This window comes from Erinaceus europaeus, chromosome 7 (genome assembly GCF_950295315.1).
Source record: "Erinaceus europaeus chromosome 7, mEriEur2.1, whole genome shotgun sequence".
Taxonomy (NCBI): Eukaryota; Metazoa; Chordata; class Mammalia; order Eulipotyphla; family Erinaceidae; genus Erinaceus; species Erinaceus europaeus.
In genome coordinates, this window is record NC_080168.1 from 17,671,785 (window position 1) to 17,694,248 (window position 22,464).

The 22,464-nt window shown below is 45.1% G+C and overlaps 1 protein-coding gene and 1 long non-coding RNA gene across 3 annotated transcripts; one reads left to right on the top strand and one right to left on the bottom strand.

Moving 5' to 3' along the window:
• Positions 1-3,570: 3,570 nt before the first annotated feature.
• On the bottom strand, positions 3,571-10,777 carry LOC132539389 (uncharacterized). The gene is made up of 3 exons (XR_009550642.1): positions 10,558-10,777; positions 4,179-4,329; positions 3,571-3,752 (listed from the first exon to the last, which is right to left on the bottom strand). It is a non-coding gene; the product is annotated as an uncharacterized LOC132539389 (long non-coding RNA).
• Positions 10,778-15,295: 4,518 nt separating this feature from the next.
• TNP1 (transition protein 1) lies at positions 15,296-15,896 on the top strand. 2 transcript variants are annotated; one of them, XM_007520010.3, is made up of 2 exons: positions 15,296-15,458; positions 15,656-15,896. In XM_007520010.3, exons 1-2 carry the CDS (start codon positions 15,320-15,322, stop codon positions 15,682-15,684), a joined length of 168 nt encoding a protein of 55 aa, XP_007520072.1. In that variant the 5' UTR covers positions 15,296-15,319; the 3' UTR covers positions 15,685-15,896. The 2 variants fall into 2 exon arrangements, with proteins under 2 accessions (XP_007520072.1, XP_060049921.1); XM_060193938.1 differs by having other exon boundaries at positions 15,296-15,447.
• The last annotated feature ends 6,568 nt before the right edge of the window (positions 15,897-22,464 follow it).

Below are 22,464 nucleotides of genomic sequence, written 5' to 3' on the forward strand. Positions count from 1 at the left end.
CTGGTCTCCGACTGGCCTGGCCTGGGCCATCACTCTCCCGGTAACCAGACCGGGTTGTGAAGGACACCACAGAGAGGCAGAGGAGCTTAAATGATATACAAAGGGATTCCAGGGGATTTGGTTACAAAATTGCACCAGCCATTTCCTGGAATCCACTGGGAGTGAGTTCTGAGAACTGGAGAGGGAGGAGGCTAAGAGGAACAGAGGGGGAAATGCAGGGGACTGGCTTGTGAGCATGAGAGGTGGGAGGAGGGACAGAGATCTCTTAGCTCCCAGAGCAAATTTGTGGCAGAGGGAGGTGGGAGGGGTTAGACATCCTTTCTCCCCAGCCTGCGTGAATAATAGGACCCAGAAGCAGCCCAGGCCTCAACAAACACAAAAGATTTCCAAGGTGCTGATCTGTCTCCAGCCTCTTGAACCCCAGGAGGCAGAGGGCAAAGGTCAGAGGTCACCAGAGTATCTGTTCCTGCTTTTCCTCCTCAGTCCAGGTTGCTCCAAACCTTCCCCTTGTATTGCTCCTCTCTGCAAGTCATCCTTTCCTCCTCTGTTCACTTTTTTTTCCCCTGCCTCACCCCTTCTGCTGCTTCAGTTCCCTTTTTGAAACTTCCCTCCCTCCAGCCCCTCTGACTCCACACCTCAGCCAGTTCATGGAAAATACACACCACATACATTTGTTTGTGCTCCCCACCTGTGGGGGGGGGTCGCCTCACAGGCAGTGCAGCAGGTCTGCAGGTGTCTATCTTTCTCTCCCCCTTTCTGTCTTCCCCTCCCCTCTCCATTTCTCTCTGTCCTATCCAACAATGACAGCAATAATAACAACAACAAACAACAAGGGCAAAAAAAGGCAAAAAATTTTTTTTTAAAAATAATTTAAAAAAAAGAAAACTTAACTTGGGGGGTAAGAGTATTTTGAAAACACCTGTCGTGGTAAGATGTGAAATTTGAGCCATCAGTCAATAACTACACAGTAAATCATTACCCCCTCAATACAATGATAAATGGGGGAGGGGGGAGCTGACCTCTTTCTCTCGTGTATGGGTTAGTTTAATCTGGGGCACAAGAAAGAAGATGGCTCCCTAAGACACCTAAACAAATAGGGCTTTGAAAGTGTAAAGTGTATGGTGCCCTAAATAGAGAGGACCCAGTGATCAGCTTGGGTGACCTCATTTTCTCCTTGTAGCTCTAAGCACTTATTAGCAGATGAGGAAACTGAATCCTGCATGAAGCAAGTGTCCAGGGAGTGACCAGACTAACCTTGGCTCAAGCCCCCAGCCACCTTATGGCAGCGCCTACATGTCAGGGTTTCATAAGCAGTAGAGTGATGCTGCAGTCTCTCTGTGCTTTAGGGAAAAGGAATGATTTGGAGGCTTGAGGTAAAGGGGTCCTGATAATGTGTGGTCTCAGGGACCTGAATCAGAAGCCAAAAGAAAGAAGGCCACCCTATACACAATCCTAGATTCTTGTGTATGCAAAAGAGAAATGGAACCGACAGTCTGTAGTGATTGGTCTCAAAGTTTCAGAGCAAGTTTACAAAGTCAGTGAGTGTCACGAGGGTCCAGATAGTGTTTGATGAAGTGAAAGAATCAGGGACTTGCAGAAATGCTGACAAGTTGAAGGGTATGTGTTGAATCTGAAAAGCTCTACCAGACTCAGTTCATTTGAGAGCTGGGAGTGCTAGACAAAGATTTAGAAATGATTCATAAAATCCAAACTCTCAATTTTTACATCAAAATTGCTGACTTTCCAGTGATGGCAGTTAGTACCCATGGTGTGTTTTGTTTGTTTGTTTTGATCACTCATGTGGTCCTCCAGAGCAAGTTACAGAAAATGCATGTGTGGGCTATACTTGGTGATGAGTCAGACATATGTTATGGGAGTCAAATATTTGTTGGGTATGGAGAATGTGTTGAAAGTTCATAGCAACACACACACATATATTAATCAGAAAGAGTGGGGGACTGTCAAAATAGTTCCCTTAGACAGTGCATTGCTAGTACACTTGGATAGTGCATTGCTAGTACACTTGGATAGTGCATTGCTAGTACACTTGGACAGTGCATTGCTAGTACACTTAGACAGTGCATTGCTAGTACACTTGGATAGTGCATTGCTAGTACACTTGGACAGTACATTGCTAGTACACTTGGACAGTGCATTGCTAGTACACTTGGATAGTGCATTGCTAGTACACTTGGATAGTGCATTGCTAGTACACTTGGACAGTGCATTGCTAGTACACTTAGACAGTGCATTGCTAGTACACTTGGATAGTGCATTGCTAGTACACTTGGACAGTGCATTGCTAGTACACTTGGATAGTGCATTGCTTTGCCGTGTGTAACCCAGATTTGAACCTGGCCTCCACCGCATTGAAGCAAGCTTTGGCACTGTGGTTTCACTCACTCACTCTCTCTGTCTCTCTGCCTCTCTATGTCTATCTAAAAGAGAAAGAAAGAAATAAAGAAAGAAAGAAAGAAAGAGAGAAAGAAAGAAGAAAGAAAGAAAGAGATAAAGAAGAAAGAAAGAAAGAAGAAAGGAAGGAAGAGAGAGAGAGAAAAGAAAGGGAGGAAGAGAGAGAGAAGAAAAGAAAGGGAGGGAGAGAAAAAAAGGAAAGACAGGCAAAGAAAGAATTGAGAAAGACTTCACAGAATAAGTCACAAAATGCAAAAAAGGGCAGAACTCAGGTTTATAAACTCCTGTAGTTTAGGACCAGGTGAAGTGCTTGTTGTTAGGAAGTGGAAGAACAATGGTGGCTGTCACAAGGTGACCATATTGCATCACCCAAGCACCTGACCCTGGGAACAGTCAGCTGTCTTCTTCCTGTGATTAAATTTAACTGCCCTGTCCGAACAACTTCTGGTTTAAGATTACTAGGTTCTGTGTCCCTAAAATAATTCCTTTAAAGAATGCCTAAGACTCTCACCAAGACAAGTAGAATGATAGCAGTCTGAATAAAAACATCCAGAAAGAATCAGAGAAGGGGCCAGGCAGTGGCACACCCGGTTAATTGCACACATTGCAGTGCACAAAACCCAGGTTCAAGCCCCTGGCTCGCCCCTGCAGGGGGAAAGCTTCACAAGGGGTGAAGCTGGGCTACAGGTGTCTCCCTATGACCCCCTCCCCTCTTGATTTCTCACTTTTTTAAGAATTTTTTCATTTCTTATTATGTTATTTATTTTATAGAGACAGGCTGACCAAGCGGGAAGGGGGAGATAGAGAGGGAGACAGACACATCTGCAGACCTGCTTCACCACTCATGAAACTTTTCCCCTGCAAGTGGGTCCTCTTGATTTCTCTCTCTATTCAATAAATAAATTTTTTAAGTCTGCTAAACCAAAGTGAGCTTTTTCATATCTAGGAAGTATCTCAACCTACCCCCATCCCAAAGCCTGTGCATATTTTACTAGTAGACTTCTTCAATAGAAAACAAGAAAATTATGCATTTCCTTCTGTCTTGGCTATCCCTCTTGCTGTCATCACACCTACTTCTCTTATTACAGAAAATACCAGGGCACTTTGAGTTGACCAGTATGGTCTACAGCTGGACAAAAGCACACAAACACTTGTCAGTGAAATGAGAGACACTTTATTTGAGAGCCCGGGGCAGAGATGGCATACTAAGGATGATTATGGTGGTCTTGGGCTTAAAACGAGCCAGGCTTTCCATTTCATTGGTCGTGGGGGAGAACATGGCATTGAAAATGGAAGAATCAAGGAGCATCTCCATCCATCTTGTTGACATATACTGAGGACTAAAGAGACAAGAATGAGACAGCACCAGGCTCACATACAGGAAACTCATGATGTTTCCACATGGGAACCTCCTAGTCCAGTTTCCCAGAGATCCTATCAGACATAAGGTTTCTAATGGGAGAGAGTTTGCAAACCCCACAGTGATTGGTCCAGGAGTTAGGTCTCCATCAAATGGACAAGATTAGGAGGATACTACAGCCCAGAGAAAGCAAACAATGAACTCAGAAAACCTGTTGCCTTTTGGTAGGAAAGTGGGAGTTCCTTTGAAGAAGGACAAAGGGAGAGTGGGAAGAAGAGTTGAAGACAGTCTTTGGAAGGTAAATTTGTAAAACACCTGTCCAGTTAAGATGGCAATTCCTTAGTGTGAGAATCCCCTTTTTGAAAAAGAAAATGCCAACACCCCACACACACACACACACCCATACCATGTCTTCCTTTGCTTTTGCTTCTGCTTGCATGACGTTTTTGCTTTTGACTTCTTTCGAAAGTTCTTGGGACGGTATGAGCAGACTGAGCAAATACATCTACGGGATTTCACCATCTTCTATTCTTCAGCCCTGGCCCACATCTAGGTTCCTATGGGAATGACAGCCTGTGTTTCCCCTCCTCCACCCCAAGCCCATTTGCCCAAAGCAGACTGCTCACCACTCCCTTTATGTAGGAAGACAAGTGAGCATTACATGGGCCCTCCTGGTAACAGGGCTGGTGATTGATGCTGCTTTGTCACAATGGCTGAAAGTCAACATGAAGACTTGGTTTGTGGAGCTGGAAGAGGACTGAAAAGTTTAGAGAAAACTAAGAAATGGCTTATTAGCCCTGTTAGTCATCTGGCTGCCTATCAGCTAGTCCATAGGAGCTAGTCTGATTTATATAAGCCATGGAGAAGTCTCTTGACCATTCAGATGCAATTCCAGCATCTTCAAAACCACTATCACCCAGACATTTAACATACACCCCCCGACTTATTTGTCTTGCTCTCCCGAAGGGTTTTCTATCAATGTCCTAAACTGTGAAAAATAAAATTTGTTGATGTAAAATAAACTACACATATTTTAAGTGATACAATGTGACACGCTTTGTTCTAAGTATCTAAGTATCTATCTACCCATGAATTTTTCACCACAAATCAAGGCAAACAAGTCTTCTCCTAAGAGCTTCCCTGCATTCTCTCCAAGCTCGTTTTTCTGCCTTAGTTTCCAGTCACCAGCAATGTGGAATTCAAAACACTAATCCAACTTTTTTTTTTTTTTTTGCCTCCAGGGTTATCACTGGGGCTTGGTGCTGACATTACAAATCCACTGCTCCTGGTGGCCATTTTTTTTTCTGTTTTATTTGATAGGACAGAGAGAAATTGAGAAGGGAAGAAGGAGAGAGAGACACCTGCAGACCTACTTCACCACTTATGAAGTGACCCTGTGCAGGTGAGGAGCTGGGGACTCAAGCCAGGATCCTTGAGTTTTGTACTATGTGTGCTTAACCCAGTGCACCACCACCCAGCCCCTTCCAACTTATCTTTTTTATCTACTGCTCTGCCCCACTTCCCAGAAGCTCACAGGGATACAGCTTCAACCTCAAAAAGCCCAATATCTGGGAGAAGACGACAGAAATAAATTCTGGACAGACTCATAAATGATACAAAATACACCCAGAAGTTATGTAGAAATAAATCCTATAATCTGTAGCCTTTGAATTTTGAGGATTTAGTCTAATATAAAAAGATGCTAAGATAAAATATGTCCCTGACCTTTCCATAAACACCTGTACCTTTTTCTCCTTTTTGAATGACTTTATTTGGCTAGAACAACAGAGATTGCCTAGGGAAGAAATGAAAGCCACGGCCAGAGAGTAAAGTTGGGGTTATGTTCTACACCTTGTAGACAGTGAGAACTTTTCCTACTTTGAAGAATGACATGATCCGTCTCGCTTTAGGAAATTTCACTGGATACTGTTTACATGAAAAAGACCCAGTGACATAGCCCAAAAGTAGCAAAGGTTAGCAAGGGCTCTGTCCTGGAAGGAGAGCTGTGGAGAATGTGTGAGCATTGTGTAGGAAGACTCACTGATGAGAAAGGAAAGAACACAAGAACACATCTTCCTGGCTGTTGGGTAAGTGATATTTAGAAGGAAGAGGAAGGCATTTAGAACCCATGAGATAAGTTATGGTCTCTGTGCCTCTAAGGCCTCTTCTCAAACACACTGAATAAAGGCCAGAATCTTTCCCTCCCTTCCCGAGGGTGAACTTCAAGTGGATACAACGTAATTGATACGCCACTGTACCTCCCACAGTCCCTCGTGTTTACTGCCTCCTACAGACTCAGAGAAACAGGGTGGTCTGTAGTCCTCTGTAGCTCTTTTAAATTAAGACCTAAAGTTTTAGGCTTGGAGGAGGGCAGCAGAGGTTGGAAAGAGAGAGAAGAAAGGGGTAGAGTCTAGGTTTTTTTGTTGTTTTATTTTTGGTCTTTGTTTATTTCTGTACATATCTACCAAGCTGAGTATAGTTCATTCTCTGATCTCCTTCTCTTTGTCAGAAGTCTGTAACAACCAGCTTGCTTCCTCAGACCCCCACTCCCTACATGCAGCTGTTTCACAAATGGTGAAGCAAGTCTACAGGTGTCTCTCTATCTCCCTCATCTCCTTCTTCCCTCTAAATTTCTGTCCTATCAAATAAAATAAAGTTAAAAAATTAAATAAATGAATAAAATAAATTCCATATCCTTAAACTATTTCTTAAAACTCATTTAACCAACTGAACACTTAGTAAGCTAATAGGATTCTTATTAAATCTGTATCCTTCTAGCTTTCACTAAAAGAAGAATACTGAGACCAGGAGAAATGAAATAATTTATCCAAACTTAGCAGGTTAAGAGGTTTGGATTCTAAGCCGCCAGCCCCTACCTGCAGGGGAAACCTTTACAAAGGATGAATCTGTTACAGACACGGGTCTCTCCCTCCCTCCTCCATTTCTCTCCATCTTGATTCAGTAAGAGTAAATAAATAATTTTTTAAATCCCAACTTTAAAAAAAGAGAGGTTTGGATTCAGAAAATAGGTCTATTTTAAATGAAGGATATCACCCCAGGTCCTACTGCTCAGCTCTTGTGTAGACTTGGTCACTGACCTCATATGGACTTTATGACATCCCTGTATGGGAATTAAGTCACAGTGGCTTAGTTATCTTCCCAAGTAAGTCCTCCCTACCTCCATCTCCAGGGTCAGAAGACCATCTTCTGATAAATTACCCAAAAGTACATGTTAGGGTTCTAACATCTACTGTGATTGAGTGTAATCACACTAGGACATAGTGGGGTCCTATATCCTCTCTAATTCTGCTGATATTCTGAAGAAGTATAGAAGAAAGCATAGCCAAAGAAATCATAAAGGAAAAGGAGGAGGTGGGTGGAGATTGGCATGACTTTTGAATGTGATGGTTCTTAGGGTGTGGAGCTAGGAGCACAAGGAGAAGTTGGAAGATGTGTGTGAGGACGGGAAAGAGACTATGATGGAGCCAGGGCTGACAGAGCTTCATTCTCCAACATATGACATAGTTTCAATCAAAAGCAAGCCATCTGTATGCATTCATCAAGGTCCTGTGGTAGGAAAGACATTGACCAGCAATCTGGGCTGTGAAAGGATAATTCAATATAGTTATTTGGGGCAGCAGAAATAGCATAGCAGTTATGCAAAAAGACTTATGCCTGAGTCTCTGAAGTCCCAGGTTCAATCTTCTGCACCAACATAAACCAGAGATGAGCAATGCTTTGGTTAAAAAAATTATATATGTCTACCATCAGAAATCCCTTAAGTCAGAAGACAGGTGAACTAGGCATAGGAATCTATGCAGTCACAAACAGCCTTGTGCTCAAGGGACCTCAGTATAGTTTATGCCCTGTTGTCATCATCTTAAAATCCTTAGTATTTTTTTAAAATTAGAAGTCATTTAATATTGGTCTACAAAATTACAGGATAACGGGAGCAACTCCACACCATACCTGAACAGCAACACTCAGGAAACAAATTATTTTTTTACTCTTTTATTCTTTTTTTACTCTAATATTTGTATTTACTAGCAAAAGAGAGAGTAAATGAGACATTTCAATAACATGTCCAGTTGCAACATACACAGCGAATTTAGAACATTTCAGTGATAGAATAGGTACGTGATTAATTAATATTTTATTAATAAGAGGTCAATACATTCATCTTACACTGGACACAATACTGTGACTACTTCTTGGAAGGCAGGATTTACCTGAAGCAGGCTCACAAGAAATGGCAAACAAGCTTGGCCAAGTCATTGTTAAATGGGTAATGAAATCATCAGACATAATCGAAATTGTCAAGTTGACCCTGTGTGTCTACCTAAAGACTCTGAGACTCTCCCCCTCACCCCCTAACCAGGGATTAACCTCTATGTTTTCACAACATAAAGTGCCATTATCACTAGTGTGGGATAGTAATCTACTGAGCCAATAGATAATTCTGTATGATGACACAGCCCTAATCAGAACCCTAGATATCTAGAGGACATTGCCTCCCACACGTCCTCTCAAATGAACAGGAGCCCAGCTCCACAAGCTTCTTGACCAATGAAGTCTGATCACTGACATACTACACCTGTGTCTTTAATCCTTAGTGAAAATTAAGACTGGGCTGAATGATGACTTCACTAGACAGGGCATCTCCGCTGATCCAGTATAGGATTTGTGGAGGATAATGTGTCATTAAACACTGTGCTTCAGCTCCCAGAATTCCAAAACTAGGAAGGGCAACGAATGAGTGACTTTGTTGCCTTTGCTTAAGTGGAAATAAAGCTATTTTTCCAAATAGGCAAACTCTTCCCAAGAACATGATGACAAGAACAAATAGAAAGTGAAAACTTTAAGAAAATTTGACACTGTTCGTTCCATTTTTCAAGTGCCTCAAGAGGTAAAGTGAAATTGTGGGTCTGGTCTATATCCTCCTTTTTCAACCTTGACTGATACCATTTCAAAGGGGGAAGTAGAATTCCACTAAGTCAAGTCAGAGAGAGAGCTGGACTCTTTCTTAGCTCAGTCTTGGTCAGTAGAATTTCTTTGGATATTTATGTTAAGCATAATAACCCAGAAATATTGACTGTCTCCTCTGACCAATGTATCCTACCAGCATTTATTCACAATGCTTTGAAATCAACTATGAAGGCATTGACCTTCATGTATGACAACTCCTGTCTGCCTCTCTGGTCATTTCCCTTTTTGTGGCAACTCTCTGAACATGGAGCCCTTAAACTTAAGGACACCATGGTCCTTAACTGATGGGATGATTTCAAGGAGCAAGGTCCCCTGACATATAACTCTTAGAATATGAAAGGATTGTGAAGTTGTACCCCTCTTATCCTATGGTTTAGTCAAGGTTTCCTAAACTTTGAATTAAAAAAAAATAATATGAAAAGATAAGAGAGACACTTTAGTATAAATAAAACTAGACCTTTTTCCAAAATGTAAAAGCACAGAAACAAAAGCAAAGGAGCCAAACACCATAACAAGGGCACAGAGTCAAGAAGACAAGATGACTCTGAGGATCTGGAAATCTAGGCTTGAGATCTAACTTTGCTGAGCATTTGGGACTTTGGTCAAGTTAGCTTTCATCCCAAGGCTGATTTCTTGTGAATTTGTTCAAGAATCCCTCACAACTCAAATTTCCCTCTTCCATCTGACATGAACTAGAATACATCCATTCCTAAGTACCACAGGAGGCCAAATGATTTAGTAGGTAACATTCTCATGCCAGAACATACCTTTTGTAATATCAAGAGGATGGGGCCTTTTGTTTTGTTCTTATGCTGTGACTGAGGGAACTGTATTCCTAGTGTACTCAAGAAGGGGAACAGCTTCTCACTATATGAGGATGAAAACCTATAGGGGTAGCACAGTGATTACTGTGAAAACTTTGACACCTTCTAAACTCACCACTTGGATCTTTCCTTTTATGCTACTAAACCACGTGGCCTTTTGACTAATAGCTAGAGGAATGGAAACAGCTGAAGAGCTTTTTAGAACTCCAACCAACAACAAAGGAGAGTTGGAATTGCTCCAAAACAAGAACTTTAAATGTATCCAGAAGATTCCTAAACTCATGCCTTGTCTCAAAGAAGAGTTTCTGACTCCCCCCCCCCAACCCCAGGCATTCCTCTCAGATTTCTTCTCCCTCTCTTTCCCCTCCCTCACATTCCAATTCTTTCACTGTGATCTTAGAAACACAAACACGGGCATTAAAACAAACAACAGAACAGCAAATCCACATCTCAGGAGCATCAGAAAGTTGACTTTGAGGGAAGGAGGGAGGGAGGGAAAGAGAGAGAGAGAGAGAGAGATCACAATAGCAAAGCTCCCTCCACTGCAGTGAAGTTCAGGCTTTGAACTTCATGCCTCATGGCACACATGGCAAAGGAGGCATCCTTCCAGGTGAGTTATCTTACTGGCCCATCAGATCTGTTCTTGAAGTCAAGTAGAGAAGACAGTGAGAAGTCTCGGATTTGGGGACCAGCACACTGAGTCCAGATGTGGCTCACACAGTCTGGTTGTAGCTCTTATACCAGCCTCTTGGCCTCCTAAAGGACAGGGGCAAGATTGCTCCTCAGAAACCCACCCATGACCTTTTGCTCTTGCAATGAATCCCCTGTCTTTTAGCAGCCCATGGTCCCTGTTCCTGGAAATAGGAGTTTGTAATGGAGGAAAAAAAAAAAGTGTGGAAATGGAGTCAGGAAGGAAAGGAGGGGAGGAAAAATGGGAAGAATCACAACAAATCTTCAGGCAAAAGGCAGACCAACCTCAGAACCAAGATGTTCCCTGTTTCCCAGAACTGATGGGAATTGGTAGATGGAGCTGAACTTCTTTCTCTCTGTAAAGCAGCCATTTGGCCTTGGCCTCTGGTTTCTCTTTATTCCCTGCTGGAGAAGTCAGATGAATCTCAGGCTCAACAAACTGTCCCTGCTGAGATTCTCCTAGCCTGTTCCTGAGCTCTCCCTTGCTGGCTGGACAGTGAGCACCACAGCAAAAATAAGGGAAACACATTGTACCTGTGAACTGGGGAGAAGGTCCTTGCTTCCCAGATGAGGTCACCATCCGGAGAGACTTAGGTCTCCAAGAGGGACTCAGGCTGAGTCATCTACATGTGTAATGACTGTCAGCAACTTTTGTATGATCCCTCCCTAATGAGCCCCAATTCCCTGCCTTCTAAGAAGATCCAGTCCTGGGAAGACATCCATTGAACTCCCTGGGAAAATTAATTTACATTGGAGAGGTAAAATGGGAACAAACTAGAGATCTGACTTTCAGAACAGTGACACTCAAATCCCATCCTTTCCTAAGGAAGGGGTCAGTCAGAGGATGCTGGCTGCCAAGCCACTTTGACCTTTCATTTGGCATAATAGACACTAGTCTGCTTCCAGAAGGGTAACAGTCAGCCCCAAGAGGGAAGGAGCTGAGAGATTCTTTTCTAAAAAGATTGGGAATGCACTTCTTTTTCTCCTGGAAATATCTACTTCCAGGGGAAGCTTACCTGATAGGGCATATGCTTTGCATTTGTGTGGCCTGAGTTCCACCCCTGATACCAATATGCATGCCACACAGAGATCACTATTATCTCTCCTTCTCTCCATATATGACAAAAAGAATGGAAAAAAATGACCTAATAGCAGTGAAATCACACATGTGAGAGGTTTCAGTACAGCAGAAGGATTAGGGAGGAAGGAAGGAAGGAAGGAAGGAAGGAAGGAAGGAAGGAAGGAAGGTAGAAAGGAAGGAAGGAAGAAAGGAAGGAAGAAGGAAAGGAAGGGAGGAAGGGAGGAAGGGAGGAAGGGAGGAAGGGAGGAAGGGAGGGAGGGAGGGAGGGAGGGAGGGAGGGAGGGTGGACCTAGCTCCTTTTATCAGATAAATGCTAAGACCTGGCCAAAAAAAATAAGTCAAAGTATGAAGGAAATAAGTTTGCTGCTTTTTGTATAGTCTGTAGTTTGAAGTAAATCATATAAGTTACTCTGCCTCCATTTTGGAGGAGGAGGAGGAGGAGGAGGAAGAAGAAGAGAAAACAGCAGAATGGACTGACACATGGTTCTTAAGAAAAGGCAGCCAGTTCACTGGGGCCAGGAGCAATCAACTGTGCTCTATCTCACTTACCATGGCTTCTTGTCAACATTGGGGCAGAAACAGAAAGGCAGACACTGACTGGCCACAGTACCCAATGCAGGACTACCCTGTCTTCACTCTGGAAGGTCTGATCAGAAGCCAGACCAAACATGCTTATGTGACTCTGACCTGTGAACCACCTTCCTTGAATCTGGATTATCTGCTGCTGAAGTGTCTCAGTCAGGTTCCTTCAGCCCATGCAAAGGGGACCCCCTAGGCTGCTTCTTTGATTCTGGGGTCTGCCTTCTTCCCTAGGAGCTCAGCTGTGTGAGTCTTTGCAGGAATGGGAAGGACTGGGGGAGAGTACTATGATCTAAGGGGCCAGGCAGTGGCACACCTGGTTAAGCACACACATTACAGTGTGCAAGGACCTTGGTTCCTTTTCCCACCTGCAGAGAGAAAGCTTCACAAGTGGTGAAGCAGGGCTGCAGGTATTTCTGTTTTTTTCCCTATCTTCCCCCCTCAATTCCTCTCTATCTCTATCCAATAATAAATAAAAACAAAATTTTTTAAGTTTACTGTAAAAAACAAAAAAAGGGGGGGGGAGTTGGGCGGTAGCGCAGCAGGTTAAGCACATGTGGCGCAAAGCACAAGGACCTGCATAAGGATCCCGGTTCGAGCCCCCAGCTCCCCACCTGCAGGGGAGGCGCTTCACAAGTGGTGAAGCAGGTATCTCTCTTTCTCTCCCCCTCTCTGTCTTCCCCTCCTCTCTCCACTTCTCTCTGTCCTATCCAACAATGATGACATCAATAACAACAATAATGACTACAACAATAAAACAAGGGCAACAAAAAGGAATACTAAAAAAAAAAAAAAAAAAAAGAGAGAGAGAGAAATATGATCCAGGATTAACCATCCAGAAAAAATCTTTATCTCAAGGCCATTTGCTCTACAAATGTTTTAGCCAGCATGCAAGGGAGCACTGAACACCAGAGACCGGGCAAGTTCTCTCCCTCCTCCCCAAATGCTCCCACTTGGATCCCTCTTTGCATTGTACTGCTCAGTCTCCTCACACCAGAGTGGCTGGGATGAATGCATGTTCAGGGGTATGTGAGAAATAAGGAAAACATTTGTTAACGCCAATGAGGCTACCCCCCAAATCAATCATCACAGAGCTCACCAAACTCTACCTGCTGATTCACACAGCCAGAGCTGCAGTCCAGGTATATGGGTGCCAGTGGAGAGCACGCCCAGAGCACACTGCCTCTTCCTAGGACCAGATGCACACCCTCAAGAAGGCAAGACAGGCACAAGACAGGGTTTTGCCCAATTTTTAATGAAAAATCTAGCCAAAACAGGAAAGAAAGGTACAGGCAGAAAATTAGAACTTTTAACTCATTCAACAAATATGTTTCTTAGGCTCCTACAAGCACAAGAATTTCTTTTTAAATTAAATCTTGATTTACCACTGATCTATAATACTATAAAATTTCTAATACCCAGCTTAATTCTATGTTAATAAGCCTCAGCAAGGGCCAGGTGGTGGCACAGCTGGGTAAGCACACAGGTTATAATGCACAATGACTCAGGTTCAAGCCCCCCAGTTCCCACCAATAGGGGGAAAGCTTTGTGAGCAGTGAAGCAGTGCTGCAGGTGCCTGTCTCTTTTCCTGTCTTCCCCTTCCCTATTGATTTTTGACTGCCTCTATCCAATAAATAAGTAAATATGATAAAAAATTAAATAACCAATAAGCTAAAAATAACCCTCACCACCACCAAAGTTCCAGTGCCATCACCATCACAATTTCAAATGATCCCCTCCATTCAGTCCTCAAACCCTCCCCCCTTTCCCTATAATTTCCATCATACCTAAGAGTTCATTTTTGTTCTGAACTCAATTCTTGAAGTCCTGCTTTTGTGGAGCTGGCTTGTAAGAGGAACAACTAGACTGGAATGAACAGTAGATTTTCCAAGGTAAAAAGGCCTGGGAACTTTCTCTTTCATAAGCTACCCTTTCTCTAGGTGAATAAAAGTCTCCCACAGAAGGTATGTGACCCACAGTCCCAAGTTCAACCCCTCACACCACCATAATGAGTGATCACACCATGAGCAGTGCTCTGGTCTCTTCTGTGTCTCTCATATATTATATAAAAGAAGGTATGTGACAAATAAAAACACACTTCACACCCTCTGCACTCACTGACCAAATCGAATCCATCAGTAAGCCTCCTGCCTACATCTCTAACCTGCCTACACATACATCTTTCTAGAAATCTAAGTCAGCACTCAATCTGGCTAGGCCTAAGCCATCATCAAATACTTCTCCCCTGAAGTGCCACCACCACCAACAGCCTCTCTCTTTAATTCAATCAACACCCCTAGCCACCCCCAACTTTCCAGCTGGCAGCCTTTAGTCTCATGTCTTCTTCATAGTTTCCTATGGCTTCCCGATCTCTTTGAGCCTGGCCTTTCTCTCCATTGTTATCTGTACCCAGATATTATAATCATCTTGTTAGGCTAGAATTATCTTGCATCAAGTTGGGAAGCAATTACTTACTGACTTGTGTGGCCGTCTAATGGTTTTCTCCCACCTGGCTGAAAGCTCCTTGAGCACCATCAACACCTGCCTTTATCCACAGCTATGTTCCCATACACTAAGACACCATGTGAGAACAAAGTTTTGTTGATTGTAAAGATTTATTTAATGGTGAGGGAAAGAAAGAGAAATCAGAACACAACTCTAGTAAGTGCAGTGCTGGGGATCAAACCTGGGTCTTGTGATGACTCTACCCAGTATGCCACCTCCAGGTTGAAAATTTTAGATGACTAAGTCCGTGGTTATTACCTAGGGTGGGGGGCTGTTATGTCTCCACAAGATAATATTTGGAAATATTGTGCTGGTCACAACTGTGTGGTCCCCGCTGGGGTATAAAAGAGAGAGGCCAGAGATGCTACCAAACATTTTATGATGCACAAAACTGTCTCCTCAAATCACTCAGCCCAGGGGAGGTTGGGCACCCCTGACTGAAGAGAGAATGAATATTGCCATCATATTGAGTTTTCTAGAGTCAAGTCCTCCTGGAAATACATTAGCTGCCCCCCCCCCATGCTGCAAGAGAGACTTACACACAAGCATATGCGTGAGTTCAATACCCAGGACATGTCCAACATGGCTTCTCATACTCCCCAGAGGGCCAGCACAGAGCTGGAATGTACTTGTTTAACATCACCAGTCAGGAAACCCTCATTTAATCCAGTCAAGGACAGGGAATTGAAAGCAGCCTAGAGCACTACTGAAGGTGCCACCTTATCTGACACTTGGGACGAAGGTGCAGCAAAAGCTGGTGACATCACAAGGGGGCCCCACCCACTGGCCACACCCCTTAAGAGTCACAATGGTTGAGGCCTTAAATACCTAGATCCCACAGCCCCGGGCCCTGCACAGCCCCTCATTTTGGCAGAAATCACGATGTCGACCACTCGCAAATTTAAGAGCCACGGACTGAGGAAGGGCAAGAGCCGGGCCCCTCACAAGGGAGTCAAGAGAGGCAGCAGCAAGAGAAAATACCGCAAAGGCAGCATGAAGAGCAGAAAACGGTGCGATGATGGTGAGTGAGGGGTGGGTACAAGAGCAGCCAGCCCCAGGGGGGGACACCAGGGGCCCTCCCCCTTAGCCTTGCTTCCCTGAGGGGCCTAGAATCTCAGGCTCTTAACTCTGGCATTTCCAGTGACAATTCACACGGGAGTGCTCACGGGTACATACTAGCCAGCATCCCTGAGGCCAACCTGCGCTCTCTTTCTGCAGCCAGCCGCAACTACCGCTCCCACCTATGACCCCATCAGCGGGCTCTGGCCTGGTGGACCTCACAACCACCACCGGGCAGCAGCAAGAGAACAGAAGGGGGACTGCCAAGGAGACCTGAAGTTAGATCAAAGCCAGAGATGCCTATCATGTGGGCAAAATGCCAACCATGATGAAATGAGGAATGTATCCATGTTGGCTGTTTCTCCCCAACATCTCAATAAAATGTGGAAAACTGAAAAAAGTATTGTTTCCTTTCTTTTCCTTTGGGGAAAAGGTTCGTCAGTTGGGGAAAATGACTTGGATTAAGAAGTGTCAATTGTTTGTCCTGTGGTTCCCCAGGTTATTCATAGACTCAGACTCTAGCCTGATTCCCATCCCAATTTTTGCCACCAAGGTACTGGCACTGCAGACCCTGCAGACCCACAGGCCCGCAGGACAGAAATTAAGACACCTGCAGACCCACAGGCCCGCTTCACCATGAAGCACCCCCTGCAGGTGTTGAGCAGGGGCTCAAATCCAGGCCCTTGTGCATGGTGATTTGTGCACGTAACTGGGTATGTCACCACTCAGGCCCTGTACACCATCACTCCTCAGTGCAGTTTAAATCCCCAACATGCTAAGGAAGAGATAAAGCGGGAGAGTCAAATGCATTCATATGTAGCATAGGGAGAGCTAGACACAGCCATGGACACACCAGTCATATCCCAGAGATAGAAAGGACACAAGTACTTCCAACCCATCTGGATGGGCAGCATCAGCAGGTCCTTAAAAGATTTTCTCCACAGAAACAAAGTGGTTGTTTGTGACCTTCACATCAGCTGATGTGACTGATATCATAAATGACCCCCAGTCAGGTGTGTCTGGAAGTAGGAATGACCTCAAGCTGGGTGGGACGTGGCTGATGATGGGACAGGGAGAAACTTGTCTTCAGCCATCAGCCTAATTTTACCTTGACTGTATGTCTCCAGCCAAGGACTTCACAACCTCCTCTCAGAACCCACCCACACAGAAGGGGGAAATATTTTCTTAGTGCTTCCTGTTGCCTCTGAGGCCGTACCAGGGTGGCACTGGATGGAACTGAGACTCATGTTTAAAGCAAGCCACCCACAGGAACAAGCCACCCACTTGGATTCTCAGGAAGCAACTGGGAAAGAAGAGAAGCAGGAAAGAATGAAATGTAAGGTTAGACAAGAAGTTTCCAACATAAGGGAGGTGTGTGACAAAGGCTCTGGTGGTGACATCAGGAATGGACACCCCTGAGGAGGGTCCGTGTGTCCCAGTGAGACACTGGTGAAACCCATGGAGGTGTGTGGAGACCAGGAGACTTGAGCAGTGTGCCAGAAAGGACTGTGAGCCCCTACATGCCCTCACTTGTTGGAATGAGTGAAGACTGCTTCATCCTGTCTCTTAACTCTGGAGAATGTTTCCCTTTCTTTTTGAGATGAGAGGAGAAATTAGGGTAAAGGAAATAGTTCTTTTAGCATCTGACAGTTCATACCCATCTTTGAACTGAACTTGAAGTGTCCAGTTTTCACTAGAGACATGACCCTCACTATCCACAGTTACACCCATTTTACCTCCTAAGCATTCCTTCTGCTTGGCCCTACTTTTCTTCCCCCTCCTCCTCCTCCTCCTCCTCCTCCTCCTCCTCCTCCTCCTCTCTTTCTCCTTCTCCTTCTCCTTCTCCTTCTCCTTCTCCTTCTCCTTCTCCTTCTTCTTCTTCTTCTTCTTCTTCTTCTTTTGCCTCCAGGGTTATCGCTGGGGCTCGGTGCCTGCACTATGAATCCACTGTTCCTGGAGGCCATTTTTCCCATTTTGTTGCCCTTGTTATTGTTGTCATTGCTGTTGTTGAATAGAACAGAGAGCAATGGAGAGAGGAGGGGAAGATAGAGAAGGGGTGACAAAGATAGACACCTGCAGACTGCTTGTATGGTGACGCCCCTGCAGTTGGGGAGCCAGGGGCTCGAACCAGGATCCTTATGCTGGTCTTTGCACTTCACTCCATGTGTGCTTAACCTGCTGTGCTACCGATCTGTCCCCCGGCCCTGCTTTTCTAACCAGGCTCAGAATAACCTCTAACACTCCTCTGTATCTCAGAACCCACCCACACTAAAAAATATTTTCTTAGTGTTTCCTGTTGCCTCAGAGGCTGTACCAGGCTGGTGGCACAAGATGGAGGCTGTCTACAGGACTTCAGCCCCCCACCCCAACCCTAAGTCTGGGCAGTACATCTCTCTTACCCTTGCATATCTGGTTTAGGACACATTGTGTGTGTGTGTGTGTGTGTGTGTGTGTGTGTGTGTGTGTGTGTGTGTGTGTTTGTGTGTGTGTGTGTGTGTGTGTGTGTGTGTGTGTGTGTGTGTAAACATTACTCAGCTAGTAATGATAAAGTCACCTCCTTCACCTCATGCTGGATGGAGCTTGAAGGAATCATGTTAAGTGAGATAAGCCAGAAAGAGAAGGATGAGTATGAGATGATCTCACTCATGGACAGAAGTTGAGTAGAAAGGAGAAACACAAAGCAGAACTTGGACTAGAGTTGGTGTATTGAACCAAAGCAAAGGACTCTGGGGAAGGGGAACAAAGAGAGGGGGACGTGAGGGTGTTTCAGGTCCTGGGAATGGATGATGGACCTAATTTAGGGGTGAGAGTGTTTGCAGACAACTATCTTGGTGAGATGAGGAATTGTACTGGGGGCCCAGAGGTGGCACACCTGGTTGGGCATACATGGTACTGTGCACAAGGACCTGTGCAAGGACCCAGGTTAGAGCACCACTACCCTCCTCCCACCACTTGCAGCCAGGATGCTTCACAAGCAGTGAGACAGGCCTGTAGGTATCTATTTTTCTCTTTCTCACTCCCTCTCTGTCCCCCCTCCCCTCTCAATTTCTCTTTGTCCTATCTAATAAAATAGGAAAAAGAAAAAAATAATGGCAGCCAGGAGTGGTGGATTCATGGTGTAGCACTGAGTTCCAGTGATAACTCTGGTGGCAATAAAATAAATAAATAATACCTATTTGCTGACAACTGTAAATCATTAATCTCTCATTAAAAAATAAAACGATTGTAATGACCTTGGCCACAAGCCTTTCTGGGTCATGTTGGCCATCTTGGCCAGCAGACTTGGGATGCACAGCAGCTGCTCCACTGGCCCTGGGGTGCCTCATGTGGGTGGAGAACATGCCGAGAGGCTACAGGAATTGCACAGCCCCTCCCACCGCCACCTTGGCCTTTAGCAAGTGACCCCACAAGCGCCAGGCAGACAGGAAGCACCGAGAGACACTCTCAGAGCTGAGGGATACTCTCAGAGCTCAGGACAGGCAGCTGGGTGGGTTTTATGTGCCCAGGAGGCAGTCAGACCTGGCCCGGGGGCTGGCTGTGGAGTTCACCTAAAGCTTCTGTCCCTGAAACCTCAGCCTGGCTGATTGGCTGTGCAGACTGGGTGCCCACTCTCCAAGGCCACCCTGGGGAAATAACTGAACAGGATTGGTCTGGTTCCAGACCTCTGGGGCACTGTCTCAGTCTCCCCTGCTCCCACCCGACTTGGCCTCTGAGAGTCTCTCCTTTCTCCCAGGCCAGCCACCTGAGCCTTTCATCAGCCCCAGTGCGACCTTTCATCCTCATCTGAGCCCCGCCCATCCCCACTGTCCCTGAAAGGTCACAGACAGCAGTTCTGTCCCCTAAAGGAAAAGGCCCAGCTTCCTAACCCACGGGTCTGAATTCCCTCCCAGCCAAGCTATCTGCTTTGTGGCCTTGGCCCTCCCTATCAGCTTGCTTGCTTCCCAGTCTCCGCCCACCTCCTCTCTGGCAGCTGGGGCCATCATGTCTACCCTGCTTGGTTGTCACCATGACCCAGCCCAATTCAGGAAGAGGAGTCTGAGGTATCTCCAGGTAGCCAGCAAGGGAGATGAGCACTGATTATGCTAGTAATGTGATCCCAGGAAGAGTTTTTCGCCTCCACTAACCTCATCTCTCTTATCTGTGAAATGTCAGCCATGACAGACTTGCAAGAATTTATTAATAAAAAGCTGCCATGAGCACCTTTGGAAGACTGCATGGAGACTCTTTAAAGAAATTATCTTATGATCCAGCAATTCTACTCTTACACATTTATCCAAAGGACACTCAACCACTAAGCCAAAGGGACATATGCACCCCTATATTCATAGCTGCATTATTCACAATAGCCAGAGAGTAAGAAGCAGCCTAAATGCCCATTGATAGATGACTGGCTAAAGCAGTTAAGGGATATATACTCCATGGAATACTACTCTGTAATCAAAAAGATGAATTTGGGATACTTCACAAATGGTGAAGCAGGTCTGCAAGTGTCTTTCTTTTTCTCTCCCTCTCCACCTCTCCCTCCCCTCTCAATTTCTTTCTGTCCTATCTAATTAAAAAATGCAAAATAATGTCGCTGAAAGCAGTAGATTTGTAGTGTTGGCACCAAGCCCCAGCGATAAGCCTGAAGGCAAAAAAAAAAAATTAATTAAATTAAATAAAAAGGGCCAGCAAAAGGGGGAAAGGATGAATTTGTGTCTTTTGGGACAAAAATGAATGGAACTGGAGGTGATTCTTATCAAAATAAGAGATGAAAGACAACCACTAGATGCTTTCACTCATATGTAGACTTTAGAAAACTGATAGACGTAACTTGCAAAAAACAAAACCTGTGTCTAGAAATCTGTGAGAACTAGGGGGTGGTTATCTTTGGGAAGGTGGGGACACAAAACCTTGGTGGTGGTACAGTGTTTAACTATGTCCTGCCATCTTACAGTCTTGCAACCCATTAGTTATCACAAATTAAAAAAAAAAGACTTGGAAAAAATACAATAAGAATAAAGTACTGCCAAGGATCCCCCCTGAGTTAGTAGGAACCCTGTCTCATTCTTGCTCCCTCTCGCTCTCACGCATGCTCTGTTGACTACCACTCAGCAATAGCTGTGCTTGTTTCATTCTTATTCATGGCCCTTCTTCCTGGACCCTGGGTCGGGGCATCACACCACCTGAGGCCAGGCCTGAACCTGCAGAGCGCCATCCCCAGGCAGCTTCTGCCTGCTCTGTAGAGGATGCCAGGCTTCCACTGCGACCAAGAGAGTCCCAGTCTCTCCTCCTCAACCCTTGTTAGGCCAGAGCCTAAGGTCAGGAAGCTCCTGCCTCTCCTATAAAAATGTCAGTTGGGAGTGATTTCTCTAATGAGACTGTATACGTCTCAGAGCAGGAACCAGCCATTCCTGAATGGGGGGCAGAAGGGCACACCAACAGCCTTTGTTTCTTTGGAGACAAAGCAATGAACCCGCCCACCACTTCCCAAATATACTATGTAAACCACACTGTGAGCGTGGATGTCAAGAAAGAAGACCAGGAGTGGATCAGCAGACTCGCTGACTAGCATGTTTGCTTTCTTTCCATGAGCTGAAGGCAAGCCTCTGTGTAACTAATTAGCTCCGAGGTCCTCGGGTGTAATGCACAGAAGGTGTCAAAAGGCATGAAGCCCTGGAAGTTCCCTGTGGGCTGGGGTCCACCTCAAAAGTGCCTCCCAATGGAAGCTGACGAGGCGAGTGTCTCAAATCAGATGGAAGCTGGACCTTGACTTACTGCCCAGCTGTTCCCTTCAGCAGTGTGAAGGGTCAGTACCACACAAGGGCCAGCAGGTCCTTGCATCACGCCCTTTCGTTCTATGTGGTTTTGTTATAGGGAAGAAGAAAATAGAACAATTGATCTGATCACCAGGGAGCCAAGACCCTCCATCCCCTGTCTGTGTGGAGTTGTCATGTTCTCCCCTTGGCTGTGTGGGTTTTCACATCCCAGAGGTATTGAGGTAGGTTCATGGGCATCACAATGGTCCCAGTCTGGACAAATGTGTGTGTGTGTGTGTGTGTGTGTGTGTGTGTGTGTGTGTGTGTGTGTGTGTGTTTGTCTGCAACCTGTGATGGAAGAGTGTCCTGGGAGCCAGTGGTGGCACACTTGGTTGAGCACACATGTTACCATAGGCACAGGGACCTGGGTTCAAGCCCCCTGTCCCTACCTGTAGGGAAGAACTTTCACAAGCAGAGAAACAGGTCTGCAGGTGTCTCTCTCCCTCTCTTTTTATTTTTATTCGATTTACTGATTGATTCTATGTATTTTAATGTAAGTCCAGAGCACTGCTCTGTTCTTTCTTATGCACTGTTGGGGGGTCTATCTCCCTCTCTCTCCCTGCCTCCCCTCTCAATTTCTGTCTCTATTAAGTAAATAAGATGTTTATTAAAATAAATATAAAATAAAGGAAAACAGAAAAGACCTGGAGGACAGATCAGCGGTGGGGAGCAGGAATTGCGCAGGCACACGTTGATCAGGAGATCCAGTTCATCTCCAGCACTGCATATGGAAGGGTTGGGTCGTCTCGTGCTCTTCTCTTCTGTTCTCTCTAGTGCTCCTCTTTTTCACTTTCACTTATGCTTTCTCTTAAAAAATTTCTAAGAGTGGCACAAAGCGCAGGTACCGGCATAAGGATCCCGGTTCGAACCCCGGCTCCCCACCTGCAGGGGAGTCGCTTCACAGGCGGTGAAGCAGGTCTGCAGGTGTCTGTCTTTCTCTCCTTCTCTCTGTCTTCCCCTCCTCTCTCCATTTCTCTCTGTCCTATCCAACAACGACAACAACAATAATAATAACTACAACAATAAAACAACAAGGGCAACAAAAGGGAATAAATAAATATTAAAAAAAAAAATTTCTAAGAAGGCGCAGTGGATAAAGTGTTGGACTCTCAAGCACAAGGTCCCACGTTCATTCCCCGGCAGCCCATGTGCCAGAGTCATGTCTGGGTT